The 16534-nt window shown below is 35.5% G+C and overlaps 1 protein-coding gene across 4 annotated transcripts in view; it reads left to right on the plus strand.

The window, feature by feature from the left end:
- The window catches only part of EGFLAM (EGF like, fibronectin type III and laminin G domains), a 232492-nt gene that overhangs the window by 196197 nt on the left and 19761 nt on the right, over window positions 1-16534 (plus strand). For all 4 annotated transcript variants that reach the window (XM_031964296.1, XM_031964290.1, XM_023496126.2 and 1 more), the window contains 2 exons: window positions 3475-3591; window positions 8357-8537. In XM_031964296.1, the coding sequence (XP_031820156.1) occupies window positions 3475-3591; window positions 8357-8537 (298 nt within the window). The remainder of the gene's footprint in view (window positions 1-3474; window positions 3592-8356; window positions 8538-16534) is intronic.

Below are 16534 nucleotides of genomic sequence, written 5' to 3' on the forward strand. Positions count from 1 at the left end.
AAAATCAGAGGACAAACTCATAATATAATCAGTTGGAAAAGGGCTTCAGGTCCCACTTCCATCATTTAAGTCACATTTCATAGTGTGGTAGGAAAATCTTCTGACATGTATAATACCCATTTTCATAGAATCAATTGTCATGAACATTAGGGATGGGATAAAATCCTAAAGACAAATTTTAATCAAGAATTTCAACTCTCAAGAAACTTTTAATCACAACTGGTTAAAATCAATCAACATTTCATATATGTATGCGTATATATATATATATATATATATATATATATATATATATATAACTACTATGTTAAATAAACACTAGGGATAACAAGGAAAAGCAAAATTTTTCTTTGCCTTCTCCCCCACTCCCCACCCCCTAATCCAATCTCTCTATATTGCCTTGGCCAGAAGGGCAACAGCCATTCACTGGCCTAAACTCACTGCTGATTGACAGAATATTTGACCTACTCCATTTCTGATCTGGAGTGGGTTCATGTCCCCATATACAGACTGATACCCATCTTGGGCACCATAGACTTGCCATATTGTCCAGATTTAGTGTAGACATCCAATTGTCTTTAACCCTATTGCAGTTCAGAACTTCCAAACTCAAGAGATCCACCAGCTTCAGTCTGCCCATTTAGTAGGGACAATGCCCAGTAGTCCTTGCTTTTCAAGGAGATTATATTGTAATAGGGGGGAGGGGGAGATAACGCAGTATATAAATATATACATGTAAAATGCATAGAACAAATAGATTACCTTAGGAAGGAAAGTTTTCTAAGCAAAAAATAATGGGTGAATTTTACAGTTTTGAAGATGAATTCACCTTTTCTTTCTCAAGAAACAAAGAAGCTTCACAGCCCATGCATATAAGTACCAACTAGAGCAGGGGTGTCAAATACTAGGGCAGAACTAGATTAAAATGTAATTAAGAAAATATTTAACAAAATAAATGAAAATACAATAGAACATAGATAACATTAATATGTGGTTTCTAAATCAATACACACTTCTAGAGATCTCTCAGTACCATGTAGTGGTCCTCATTTCTATTTGAATGTGACACTACTGAGTTACAGGGCATGAAGAATTTTCTATAGCACTAGAAGGAATCTACTCATGAGCACCAAACTCAACTTTGTTTTAAATTAACATTGAGTTTAACAAACTATCATTGTTCTCTCTACCCTTACCTGTCTGTAAAATGGGAATGGTAGCTATCATGAGAGTGTTGTAAATGGTTATTAATTGCATTAGTTATAAAGAATTTAAGAATTGTCATTTGCAGAATACAGCATTTGCTCTTAGGAAGTATAGGACACCAGAGACCTGTCATTATAAAGAATACTAAAGCACTAACTTCAGAGTCAGAAATTCCTGGTTCTCTGACACATACTGGATATGTGACCTTGAATTAATCACTTACTTTCCCAGTGTCCCAAGCATCTTTTTAAAGCACAAAATTGAAGAGAAGGTGCCAATATGCAATGTGGGGAAAATTTCCTCACTCAAAGTTTTCTATATGATATCCTTGCTCTAGTGCAATATATATATATATATATATATATATATATATATATATATATATATATATATATATATATATACCCACCCCAGAGGGTCTCCACACCCCATATCTGGATATGACTTGCACCCAACGATAGAAATCAGTGTTTCCTTTGTCTCTGTTTGAAGCAGCTCTGGCTCAATGGAAAGGACTGGAGAGCCAGGACTGAGAACTGGTTCAGTTAGTGACTTGTGAGTGTGTGAAGAATTTGTTTGCAGCTGGTCTCTGAACCAGAGAAAGGTAGTTCTGTTCTGCAGGAGGAATGTGTGTGTGTGTGTGTGTGTGTGTGTGTGTGTGTGTGTGTGTGTGTTGAAAGTTGAGCTGTAAACAGTTGTCTTGCTTGGAGATTTTGTGGGAGGGTGTGTCTGGTAGGGGTATGGCCAGGTGAAACATATGGGGGAACAGGGAGAAGAAGTGGAGAATAGCACACTACCTAGTGTGGGGGACTTTTAAGTTGTTAACAGGGACAGATCTTGAGCCCTCTGTGAATGCTCAGTGGGCGGCACTTAAAAATTTTCCTCAATCCTAGAAAGAGAGAGATCCAAGAAAGGGTCCTTGGTAACTAAGGAATACTTTGTTTGCAGGGCCCTTGTACAATCTTAGCATGGTATTATTTGCTTAGCTATCTGAGGAGACTCCCTCCAGTTAAGCACAAGAGGCAGATCCTGACATGAAGCCCTTTCTCTAGACTGGAGCCATGCAGGCATTGCTTTGATCTTAGTGTATTTCTTTCTTTTATTCTGCCCTGCTGGATGACAGCTGTGTAACCTTGCCTCTTGTCAACAGGAACATGAAAAAGGATGGGAGGAGGATTTTGATGGGCAGCCAGCACCCCAAGAAATCCTTTCCCTTTTTCTACCTGGAATGTCTATAACTTTAGTTGCAATACACCTTTCGAAACAAACCCCTTTTTAATTTGACTTCTTTGTAATCTTTCTCCTGTATTGACTTATTTTCACTCAGGTTGTGGTGACAGTTTCTGATCCAATGTTTAAATGGGTCATTGCGTCCCTCTTAGGCCAAATATGAACATATTAATTAAAGGGATTTCTGAAAGCCCATCTGCCTCTTTGATAACCTTCAATTAAGATGGACCCTTCAAGTTGACAAGTTGTTTAGTAAAGTGGTTCTGCTGCTATTTTGGGTACCACTTATAATGAAGTGATGCATTCAATAGTTGATAATATATTAATGGTCTATGTCACCCATAGAACTTTCATCCTCTAAGCTCTCAGAATGCTTTGAAGGGTCTTTCTTTAGACAGTCCTACAAAAAAAACAGTATTTGGAGCCTAGATTGCTACAGACTATAAGGGGAAATCCTATAGGCTTGTGAATGTATATGGGGTTAGGAAAATTTATCTCAATGACATAGAAACAAATGTTCATACATTTAGAGCTGGAGAAAACTTCCAAAGCCATCTAACCCTCTTATGTGATACCTTAAGGTCACCTTCAGAACCCTTTGGAAGTCAACCCTCTTATATGACACCTTAAGTAGAAGCATCAGAAATATGCTTTGAATCCCTTTCATCCTAGAGTCAGAATTCCTTCCAGTGTTCTCTAAAAAAAGTAGCGAATGGAAGGATTTTAGCTGCCTCTTCCATCCTAACTTGAGAAAATCTGTGACCATTACAAAATGGTGTATAAGTTTCCTGGATGATATAGTGGAAAATTGCCAAGAATTAGAATTGAGATTTTAGGTACCCACCCTATTCCTTTGCCTCCTAACAGGTACAAAAGAATTGTTAGCCTAACATTTTTTGTATACTATTTTTTATTTTTGTATATGTATACTATTGTATGTATGCTATTTATTACATAGTATATATATGTATTGTATAGTATGTATACTATTATTTTTATTTTTTATTGTGATTTTTTTCTCTTTAACTCTCATATCAGGGAGCTTTCACTCAAATTAAGTGCAACACTGATATATTCATTGGTGGAGTTCCCAACTATGACAACCTAAAGAAGAATTCAGGCATTCTCCAGCCTTTCAGTGGGAGCATCCAGAAGGTACAAGTCTTACTTTTTATTATTGTGAGATATTGACTAAAGTCTTCATATTGAGAATTGCTATGGGGTAGAATCTTTGGGATGATGGAATCAAAGAATCAGAAATTAAGGTATGTCCATTCATTGAGGCATGGCTAAATAAAGTATGGCATATGAATATAATGTGATACTGTTATGCTGTAGGAAATGATGACAGGGGAGGTTTCAGTAAAACCTGGGAAAATGTGTATGGAACTGATGCAAAGTGAAGAGAGAACCAGAACAATTTACATGACATTTTTTATTATTATAGCTTTTTATTTACAAAACATATGCATGGGTAATTTTTCAACACTGACCCTTGCAAAACCTTCTGTTCCAAATTAGTCCAATACATGTTAATACATATGTTAAAATTTATGTTGAATCCAATATATGTATACATATTTATGCAATTATCTTGCTGCACAAGAAAAATTGGATCTAGAAAGAAAAAAAAACCCGAGAAGGAAAACAAAAATGCAAGCAAACAATAACAGAAAGAATGGAAATGCTATGTTATGGTCCATACTCATTTCCCATAGTCCTCTCACTGGGTGTAGATGACTGTCTTCATTACTGAGCAATTGGAATATATAACAACATTTTAAAAATAATTTTGAAAGATTTTGAACAATGCAATGACCAACAATAATTACAGAGGAACCACAATGAAGCATGCTACCGACAATAATAGAATTTTAAGGAATTTGAGGTGCAAAATGAGTGTTTTGGGGGGGACAAGGAAGAATTTACTCTTGTCTAACTGCATATTTGTTATGTGGGCTTTGTTTTTCTTTTTAAATTGATGAGAAAAAGAAAAAAACTAGGTTTTTGTTCATTAGAAAAAATAAAATCAACTTTTTACATAATTAATCATTAAAACCAATGCTACTCCAAACCACATGATTATGTCAAAAGATGAAGAAAAGATTTTGATTGAATTATTTATACTAAAAAAAATTTTTAAATTGGAACATTGACTATCCACTTAATATGATAAAAGTACATATATAGGACATCCCAAAAATTTCAGTACAGTTTTAAACTTTGTAAGTTTTAAGAAGTTTAAAACTGAACCAATACTTTGCATATTTACATATATACAATTATTGAAAAACTTTTTAAATTTCGCTCAACTTATCACCCACTTCTATTTCTTGTGGCAGGACAATTATAGTGTCACACATTCTAAATGTACCAAAAGACCCTGGGATATCTCATGAAGGGTAGCAGAACTTGCATAACTCTAAAAAGTCATACTTTGGGGAGGAAAGAAGAGTAGAAGGAAGCCTAAAATCTATTTTTGGCTTTATTCTCCTCTCTGGTATTTCTCTTTGGTTTGGTCAGGATGTGAGCCAATTTGTAGAGCTGGGTTTTTCCCCCCTCTTCAGCAGTTGCAGGCTATCAATCATGTAACTGAGCTTATAAGAATTAGGATGGAAGAAAACCTGCAAAGGGGGTTCAGAAGCTGTTCAGCCACAGAGATCAGGTCCTGCATAAAATTCCATGCACCAATCCCATTCTATTTCCAGCTCTTCCCTTTCCTATTACAGGAGTCTAGAAAAATGTGCTCTCTCTATAGCAATAACTGAGTTAAGTCACAGACACAGATTTACCAGAAAATAAAATACAGCATAAATAACAAGCAGAAACAAGGAATGGTTAGGCTAAAGACCTAAAGACCTTTCTGGGTCTGAATTTTCACATCTATAAAATAAGAATATAGGATTCTATTTCTAAACTTCCTGCCAACTCTAAATCCGTTCCCCTGCAATATTGTCTAAGTTCACCTTGATTCCTTAGAACCAGAGATTTAAAGAGCAAAGCAATAGACTCTTAGGGTTGAAAGGGACTTTGGAGGTTATCTGATTTTACCTACCAATTTTAAAAGTGAGGAAACTACCCTCTTCCCCCCCCAAAAAAGTGAGGAAACTAAAAATGTGTTTTATTCTTGTGGGCCAGTGCTTATCTTCATCCCTAAGTTAAAGAATGAAAATGGCTAAAATGAGAAAGAGAAAAAGAGAGAGACAGAGAGAAGGAGACAGAAGACAGAAAGAGGCGGGGAGGGAGAGAGAACAAGTATCTTGCTTTTCTACATTTAAAAACTCTGGGGTCTCTGGAATATCTCTCTCCTCAATTGTTAATTTGGCTTAGATATTTGCTATTCTAGGGTGGCTACAACCTTAATCTTAGAGTCCAGGTCTGACCCTGTCACATACTGCAGAGACTCCTGGATCACCTCCAAGGCCAAATATAAGATCTTCTGTTTGGCATTTAAAGCCTTTCACAACCTCCAGACTATAGGCATTTTTACTGAATATTTCCCTGGCTCAATTTTTCTTCCTTCTCATTTCTACTTCCTGCCTTTTCTGCTTCCTTCAAGTTCCAGCTAAAATCTCTCCTTCTGTAAGAAGCCTTTCCTGATCCTCCTTAATGCTCTTTCCTTTCCTCCATTAATTGTCCCCTATTTGTTCTGTATATAGTTTGTTTGTACAAAGTTGTTTCCATGTTGTTTATCACATTAGACTGTGAGTTCCTGAAGAACAGAAACTCCCTTTTACCTTACATTGTATCCCTGTAACTTAGCACAGTGCCTGGTACATATAAAGTACTTGATAAAAGCTTATTGATTAAATCATATGTGGCTGAATTAATTAGCCATCCATCTAATTTGTGGGGGGAGGGGGGTTCTTTTTGAAGGCAGTAGACATGCCTGACATATTCATACTTTACTCCACTCACCCTTCTTCCTGTTTTCTCCTTCTTTTCTTCTCACTATCCCCACACACTTGATTCCTTTTCAAATTATCACTTCCTTAGAGATGCTTCCATTGTTTCCATTATGATTGATTCTCATCTACCTTAACCTCCTTCCTTCCCTCTTCTTGACTAAAGTTTAAACAGCCACCTTTAAGCTTTATGCAGTTCCACAGCCCTTTACCACCAGCTTAGAAAATGGAAATTTCATAATGCTGGGTCCTGTTGACATTGAGATTAAGAGGAAAGAAAAAGTTGGGAGGAGGAGAAAAAAAAGTAAAAGAGAGACTCCAAATTTTCTCTCAGCTTGAGTTATCTGCTTCCAAGACCCAGACAAGCCTTCCAAAATCCATATTTAGATCAGGAAGTACCATTGACATATTCTTGTAACCTTCACACATATTGCTGAGTTCCCCTGAGGGGTGATCTTACTTTCTCAAAGTAAATACACATTCTGTCCCATAGATGGAGAAATCTTATTGGGAGTGAGAAGTGGGGGAATGTGACAGTTCATAATTCACCTCCCTTCTTGTGAAATCAAAGGCGTTCTTCAATAGAAGCCATGATGGGAAAGGATAAGGAAATGAAGGCTAGGAATTTTTAGGATTTCTGGTTCTTATGAATAAGCAAGAAAGTCACAGTATGAGAAAATGCATGGCAGTAGGAAAATACAATGGCTGGACTCTGTAAAGGTAGATTGGTAAATCATACTATAATGTCTCTTGATTGGCCTTCCTGTCGCCAATCTCTACTTTTTTCAATTTATCCTTCACATCAATGCTCATGTAATCTGACATTTAATACTCAACATGTTTAATTTATTGCTTCTGCCATTGCACATGGAAAACAAGTGTGACTTGCCTTGGAAGCCTTTGAAACCGTTTACACTTTTCACTAAAAATGATTCCATCCATTCCCAAGTGTTTTCCATTCTCTTTTTGAAGCAGGAATGGGAGATTAAGTAAAATTAAGGGGGGGGGAGGATAAAGGAAATAATTTGAAATTTTCTCCTAACTTGAGTTTTCTCTTATCTCTTCTTTTTTATCCTGTTTTCTCTGAGCTTCAACTATACCATCCCTCTACTCAAAAATCTTGAGTTGTCTACTGAACAAAATGTGAATGAACCCTTGATCTTAGCATTCAAGCCACTCTCAAATCTCGCTTCCTATCTTTCCAACTTTATCTAATATTATTCCTTTTTCAATGTACTAGAGATACAAACTAAGCTGCTACCATTTTTATGCTCTTCCTTCTTTGTCTCTGCTTAGACCATCACCATGACCTGAAGGGACTTCACTCCTATAGGCATCCCTTAGCCTCCATTCCCATCAAAAACCTTGTGTTCTTTTAAAGTCCAGCTGAGAAGCCAGGTTCTCCTTAAAGTCCTCCCTGATTCCCACTGCTGAAATTATTCTTTTCCTTTGCCTAGCCTACCTAGCTCCCTATCATCCCAAATTTTTCATAGGACTTTGCTTACACCTTTCCATTGTGCTTATATTTGGCTTGTAGCACATTTTTTTTTTATTATTAAAACATTTCTGTCTCATATCACCAACTTCTCAAGTGCTGGGTCTGTGTCATTCCACCTTCATGCAATGAAACCTAATATCCTTCTTAGTGCCTTGTACATAATAGGTGTTAAATTATCAAGAGAGTAGTCATTATATTCTAATATTCTATTATTTCCCATTACATATATATGTATATTATATATACATATATATATATATGTCTCTTGTATATATATGTGTATATATATATATATATATATATAATTACAACATTATCATTAGTGTGATTTTTACTTACTTTTACTTCCCTTTCACATTTCCACCAAGTTAGAAGGCAATCTAAGCAGATGGTAGAGATCTTTGTGCATAGAGTTACTCAAAATCACAGAAATTCTGACCCAACCTATATTAAGTAATGTTTTAGAAGCTCACATAGAGGGTCTCTGAATTCTTCCATTGTTTTTTCTTATTCCAAGATTGTCCTCAATGACAGAACCATTCACGTGAAGCATGATTTTACTTCTGGTGTTAATGTGGAGAATACTGCCCATCCCTGCGTGCGAGCCCCCTGTGCCAATGGAGGCAGCTGTAGACCCAAGAAAGATGGGTATGAGTGTGATTGCCCCTTGGGCTTTGATGGACAACACTGCCAAAAAGGTAAACACCAATAGCATTAAAGTCTCAGGTTCTTGGCTTGTGAGGAGGGGGTGTAACAAAAACACTGAACTATTATTAGAATAGCTATAACCTTTCACACATTTGGGTCTATTACAAGAAGATATCATGTATGTGTACATGTGTTTCTGGGGGGGGAGAAGACAGACTTTCTAGTTTTTAAACTGAAACTAGCCCATAAATATAACAGACATAATATATAAATAGTTCATATATATAAACAGAGGTGCTATTATATGCAGTTCTACTAAGCAATCTTGTCCAATTTTAGAAATATTTTAAGCTTAAGCATACTAATAAATAATTAAACTAAATTTTATATAATTATTTTAGATATTTAAAACCAACTAAAATTTCAACACCATTTTTACTTGGAGTTGTTGAAAATCCAAATGTAAAATTACCTGAAATTATTAATAGAGCAAAAGAAAAAAAATTCAGAAGATAATTTTGAGCTATTCAGATTTGAATAACTTGGTTTTGATTTAAAAAAAAAAAAGAAATGAAGAAAGAAAGAAGGAAAGAAAAACAAAGAAAAAACAAGAAAAGGAGGAAGGAAAGGAAAAAAGAATGGAGGGAAGAAGAAAAAAAGAAAGGAAGGAAAGAAGGAGGAAAGGAAGAAGGGATGGGAAAAGGGAGGGAAGAAGGGAGGAAGGAAGGCAAGAGGGAGAAAGAAGAAAAACCTGCGAAATGATTTCCCTCTCAAGTGTTTTATTTATCTATGCAAAATTCTTTGTTTAACTATCCAAAGTTCTAGGAATGATCCTAAATATAGATTTTGTGGCAAATGGACCACTTGTGAATAAATGGGCCAGTTTCAGTCATTTCTGACATTTGGGTTGTGTGTTTCCAATTACCCAAGAAATAAAAGAAATCATATGTGATGAAAATGAGATTTTTAGTTGATTTTTTAAAAAGTGCAATATATTCTGACTATTACTTTTTTTGATCATTAAGGAGTATTCATGGCTTAGAAATTCTGTTATTCATTAGTACATGGAATGGCAGATAAAAAAAGTGGATGTTTTAAAAGAGAAAGACAGAAACCAATGGAGTTTGTAAATGTTGAAAGTAGTGTAGAAATTTTGTGGATGTATTGCATTTTAAAAACAATTTCGTAAACTATAAGCGGATCCATCAGGCTTAACATGCCAGCTAGTGACATACATTAAGGAAGATCAATTAGCATTTTGACAAATTAGTCTCTATACAAGCCAGCAAATTGTTCAGTTCTTAAGTTATGTTTACATTAGTCTGACATTAGTGAATTTTTGCTATAAAATTGTATCCATTTATCTCTTACAAGTATATTTGAATTCCATAAACCTTAATGGCAGCCAAACTCAGTCTGTACTTAATATACTAACCCCAGTGATTAAGATTACCATTGATGCCATGCTATGGAAAGAAGGCTGAATCTAGGGACAAATTACTCAAGTTTGAATCCTAGCTCTGTCCTTTACCCATGTGTCCATGAGCAGATCACTTAACTTCTCTGTAACTCAGTTTCCTCATTTATAAAATAAGGCTGTTGGCTTTAATGACACTTAAGAGCTCTTCAAGCTCTCAATCTATGATTCTTTAAGGCTATTTATCATGGTGCTGTATACAGAAGTGTGTCTGACAAACTGACAAGTTAGCATTTGGAAGGAAAAGATAAATAAAACATAATTTATGAACTTGCTCTTTATTTTTTCCTGTTGTTATTCTTAACTATTATATATGATACATATGTATTATACACATATATAATATATAGATACATAGAATATATATTATAAATAGCATATGTACACAGATAGCACATAATTCCATATTAAGAAAGGCATCTACAAGGATTTATCTACAGGATCCTGAGAAAGTCAGAAAACCCTCAAAATAGCAGCTGAAATCTGCAGGGTGCCCTTGGCCTCCTGACCTCTGCTTTAGCAGCTTCCAGCTGCTTGAAACATGGTAGGAACAGGAAAAGGCATCTGTCTGCTCTGCTGTACAATATGTCTTTGTGCTTTGTAAGGGAGATTGCCACAGCTAGCAAAGTCATCTTTTATCAGTCCACCATCACCAGGAGGGCGTGTTTATAGTGATGGCCCTTTGCATTTCTTCATTCCTACTCCCTTTAGACATGGCATGACAGAATTAGTGGAGGGTAGGATTCTGGCTGGGACAGTCAACAGCTTTCTTCCAAAACCTTCCAGGTGAACCATTAAGATTTTCACTTTTAAATCAATATCTGGAGATTGGATTTACATAGGAAAAAATATTCCAACAGTAAAATTTATTGTTATAATAATATTTGGTAAACCAACATCATGTTCCTGAAGTTGGCGTTTAATAAAATACTTTTTAATTGATTGATTGAAAAAGAAGCTATTTCATTTAAAAGTTAAAAAGTTCCAGAGAAGGTACTTCAGAGACTAATTCAAAATATGTGTGAATTGAAACTCCCTATCCTTACCACAACATACATACACACACACACACACACACACACACACACACACACACACACCTGTGACAAGTGGTCATCTAGACTTCCTGAACACCTACAGTGACTGGTTGTTTACTACCTTCCACAGCAGCCCATTCTACTCGGACAGCTCAGCTTGGGAGATCTTTTCTATGTAGAATCAATCGTATTTACAGGGACTACTTATTGCTCTGATTTCTGTATTTTGAGATAAAGTAAAACAATGTAATCTCTCCACCATGTCATAATCCTTCAGATTTTTTACAACACTTATCAAATCCATTTCTTCTTCAAATTAAATATCCCCATTTACTAGTTCACAGTGGAAGGTGCTTGTAACTAATAGGTTGCCCTCAAGATGATGATCTTTTTTAGCCATGGCAATTGATATAACCCAGAAAAAAATTTAAATGATCCTCATTCCTACATGGCTTTTATTTGCATAATGGCGAATGAGGACCTATGGTCAAAGTATAGAGAGTTTTAAAATCTCTGAGGAAAAATTGTATGCGACACCTTCATTCAATGACTAACGAATGGAAATATTAGAGAACATTCACCTTGTCATTCCTGACATCCTCACAATAAATAAGACAAAAGCAAGTCATAACTAAATGGAAGAATGGGTCATAGAGTTGCCTTGGAGAGACGAAGAAATTGGTTTCCCTGTGGGCCCAAAGGCAATAGGAATATTATTTAACAGAAGAGTTAATCATATCATCTTGTACTACTCATGACATCCATCTGCAAAACCACCATTGAAAAAATTGAGAAAGTCAGTGAAGAACTTAAGAAGACCCTCAAACCAAGTCAGCATTCTATCAGTAACTTCATACAAAGCCAAGTGCAGGAGTGAATAGTGAAAAATACATTTGAAAATAGTGTTCAGATAAAAAAATAAAAGATGCCAAAGACTTATAGACTACTCAGAAGTCTCACACCTATATATCATAAATACTTTTTATCAAAGAGGACTAGAAGTCTCTGAACATGTTGAATATCAAACAACATGTACAAACACACACACACACATGTAATTAATTATATGTTAACAGGAAAAAATTGAAGTGGGAGTCACTGTAGAATATACTGTGTGTAATAGGAGCAAAGAAATTAGAAAAGATGATAAATGATAAAAAGAAGATATTTAATTGCAATAATTTTATCCTAATCTATTCAAATAAGCCTTTGCTGCAAAAAGTGGAAAACAGAAAAAGACTGAGATTCAAGATAATGACTATTTCTAACAGCTTAACTGGTATGTAACAGTCATCATAACAGAACAAAAGATCCCAGAATCCACTTTAGATAGCAAACACTTTTTTTTCTTTTTGCCAAGCTGAGTGATAATTACCAGTTTAGAATGACAGTACCATCAGTTTAGAATAAAAACTGATTTTTAAAATAATGAAAGAGTATGGCAGACAATTATGAACCTTATAAAACATTAAGAAGCAGTGGAGATAAAAAAAGTTTGCAGAAAACTTATGAGATGTTGTTACTCAGTTACATCATTCCCCAAAACATTCGCAGATGAAACTGGCAGGAATAACAACAAAGAGATGGCAAATGGAAACAATTTTTGCATTTATTAAATCAGTGTTCATCATCCATGCAATAGAAGTACCACATTTGGGACCCTAGCACCTAAATACCAATGTGCTTTGTGAGGCAGTACAAATGGCACTTAAGAAAATGAAATTGGCAACAACAGCTGGACGATACCAAAAGTAGCCTGAGGAAATCCATGTTGAAACTGTCACAATCTTGAAAGTATAGAGATTATTTGACAAGATTATTTTTGACAAGGAAAGTGAAGACACTAAAATAATAGAAAAGAATCACAAACAATATTTATTATCTCCCCCCCCAAAATAGGTAAATGGACAATAAGGACTGCTGACCTATTTGCCTTACTTCTCATTATTGATTTTTAAAAATAATTCTCTATAGATGTATAAAGTATATCCTTGATGAAAATATGAAAAGGGGAAATGTCATAATTTTGCAAGTGATTTCTTATGGGAGACATACATGTAGTGACACAATTAAAAAGGACATCCATTCTAGATAAAATAAAATCTTGAAAGCATTGAGAGTTTGCCTTATGAAGGGGAAGGGAAAGAATGGAAGATATTTCTACTCCAAAAAAAAAAAAAAAGTAATAGAGAGTACATCAATGCCTACTGAATGCCTACTGAACCATAAGCCTGTTTTCTTTTTATTATAAAATCTTTACGAGAATGACTTAGACCTACAAGGGCATCCTTGCCACAAATATGAGAAAGGAATAGGCAGGTTTTTGCAAGCCATTTTTAATAGCAGACTAGGTATTTGTGATCACACTATTGACAAAGAGGAAGAAAACAAAACCCCTCTGTGTTTATCATTTATTGATTACCAAAAAAAAAAGAAGAAAAAATCTTTGCTTGGAATAGAAGCAAACAATCTTAGTGATTCTTTTGTGTGTGTGTGTGAAAATCATATGGAATCTTTTGATAAATTCAATTGCAGAGCTCTCACTTCAATCACCAATGTGTTATTAATGTTAAGAGAGACATAAAACAGGAAACTTTATCGCCAAAGTTATTTAATAGTGTCATGAAGAATCCACATGAATAAAGAATTTCCTTCAGATGTCAAAGTCTTTCAGATACACCTATTTATAAATGATACAAGTAGGTTTCTAAGACCAAAGAAATGATTCTAAAAATGTAGAAGTAGAGAGATATCTGAAATGATACCAATGAGCAAACAAAACCTAGACGCTGTAGCAAATCCCTCCCCAGCATCTTGGTTTTTCATATCACTCCATATCACTTCCATATCACTTTGAACCACTTGGAAGAGTAGGACATTACATGAATACAAGATCATTTGAATTCCATCCTTTTAGACTCTTCCATGCACATCAGGGACATTTCCCTGGAGTTTAGAAGTCAGTATTCCAGATGATCGCTAGGTGGAGGTGTTGCTCCATTGGCTGCTTTTAAAAATGGCATACTTAGCTAACTCCTTCAAGCCATGCTGAAGTGGATCAGAAAGGCAGTCATCTTAATTGGATCCTTTGCTGTGCTGTTAAAAGATTTAATCTTGCTTTAATCAGTAAGGATACAGCAGAGAGTTGGTGTTCTTGATGTGGATTATGAGTTTCCTGTTGTATTGAATAGTTTCATATCACATTTCTAGGTGCCAAATATATATCTAGGTTGTTGGATTTTTTTAAGTATAAGAAAAATAGTGCAATAATTAAGTGGCAGAGTGGGTAATGTGCCCTGGCTACATTCAGAAGATCCCAAGTTCAAATCTAACTTCAGACGCTTACTAACTGTGTGATGCTGGGCAAGTTACTTTATCACTCTGTTTGCCTCAGTTTTCTCATCTGTCAAATCTGAGCTGAAAAAGGAAATTAAAAAGTCATTTGGGATTATAAAGGGTCAAACATGACTGAAAACAATTAAACAAGGAAAAATATTTTCAGTACAGATGGACCCCAGATAAAAACTCACCTAGTAAACTTAGACAGTTATGTTACTCTTTACTAACAAATCCAGTGTTGTATCTTTGTGAACAGATGAAGGATTTGGGGGATATTTAAGCCAAAGAAAGAACACTGGAATACAGGCGAAGGGAGCACAACCACTATCTTTAAATCTGGGAATTGACAGGTGTGGAAGAAGAATTAGGTGATTTGGGGGTACAGAATTAGGATTATGGGTAGAAATTACAGTGCCAAAGTTTTGTCTCAGCAAAAGGAATATTCCTAATATTTAGAGTAATCCAAAATTAGAGTGGGCTGCCTCATGAAGTTGGGAATTCTCTGCCACTGGAAATGTTTGGGAGTAGATTTTGGAGGCAGAGCTGACCATCTATCTAGGGATGTTATAAAGGGAATATAAGCTTTGGGTGGAAAGTTGATGGCCTCCAAGATCCTTTCTAATTTTATTAATTCTATGAAGTAACCAGCTTGCCTAGGGAATTTTAAATGACTCTATTTACAAAAATTTTTATATATAACTCTGTAGGAGATAATATTAAGGTCTCTTCTAACTTTCACATTCCACGGTTAATCCATGATTCATCACCTCTACTGCACATAAAGTTCTTAGACACATTATTTGTACTTAGGTCCCCAGTTTTTAGTACAGAATTAAACATTTATTAAGTACTTAATAAATATTTGTTGACTGATTTATTCATTGATTTCTATCTTTTATGTAAGAAAGAGTTTATCTCTCCTTTGTTCACCACAATATAATCACATATACCATCTCTTAAAAATCATTTGCTATTCAGATTATTTTGACACCTAAGAAATTAGAAAAGGGGGGGTGCATTTGGCATGGATTATTTCCTTTAATCTATTTGCTCTCCTTTGCCTTTTGTACTTTCTTCATATAGACCTGACTTACATAAGTTAATTTATCTTTTACAAGCTTAGCAAGAGCTCTGCCACAAAGAATATCTTTTGCTATTCAATTTAAGAAATCTTTATTAATTAAACCTCTGTTCTATGCAAGGTACAATACTAACATGACTAGAGAGATTTAGCCAAAGCGAAATTATATCATGGAGCCTCAGGTCTGCTAAATAGACTGTAAGCTACTTGAGGACAGAAATGATAGACTTTTGTTTTTTGATTTGGTCTTTTATAACACAATGCTTTGTATGTAGTAAATGCTTAGTAAATGTTTGTTGAATTAAACTAATTGCAAGTAAATCATGTCCAATTAGCATCTTCAGTTCTAGAATTTGTGGTTTCTTTAACCAACTCTAAAATTTTGCAGAAACTGGATGCTAGCCAGGTCTAGGATCAGCTGGAAAAAGGAAGCTTCTAATGTTTCAGTGGGAGTTGATGCCCAACATTGCCTACATCAGTGGTGTCCAACTCAATTGGAAATATATCCCTGCTGCCACATGTTGACTTAGAAAACCACAAATTAGCAATATCTGTGTGGTATTGTGTTTCCATTTATTTTGTTAAACATTTCCCAATTATATTTTAATCTGGTTCTGGCCACACTTGAGAATGCTGGGACCAGAGACAGTGGATTTATCACCTGTGACCCACATGACAGTAATACTGGGACTCTAGCCTGGGAACCCAGAGAAAATGATGATATTACAATGACTGTTCTTATTTTGTTTTATGCTGGCCCCTTGCAGAGTGTGGGAATTACTGCCTCAACAGTAAGTATAATAGGTCCTGCAAGGAGAATGTTATTTGTGGAAAATTACTCTCCAGAGTTTACCACCACCCTCACTCCTCCACCCAGCAAACACAAATTCACTCCCACTTGAAGTCTGGGGTTACCAAACTCAGTTCCCAGCCTAGGGTTGGCTGTCCAAGAGTCATTCTTATTACCTCTTATTCTTCTGACCTATAATACCACCAGCAGAGCTGCCCTTCGCACTTATGGAAGGGCAATAGCCATTGAACCTTCCTCCCTTACTAGAGCAGCCTCCTCACTCAAAGAGAACATATATACCCCCGGGCAGAACCCAAGGAACA

The sequence above is a fragment of the Sarcophilus harrisii genome, chromosome 1, assembly GCF_902635505.1.
Source record: "Sarcophilus harrisii chromosome 1, mSarHar1.11, whole genome shotgun sequence".
NCBI lineage: Eukaryota > Metazoa > Chordata > Mammalia > Dasyuromorphia > Dasyuridae > Sarcophilus > Sarcophilus harrisii.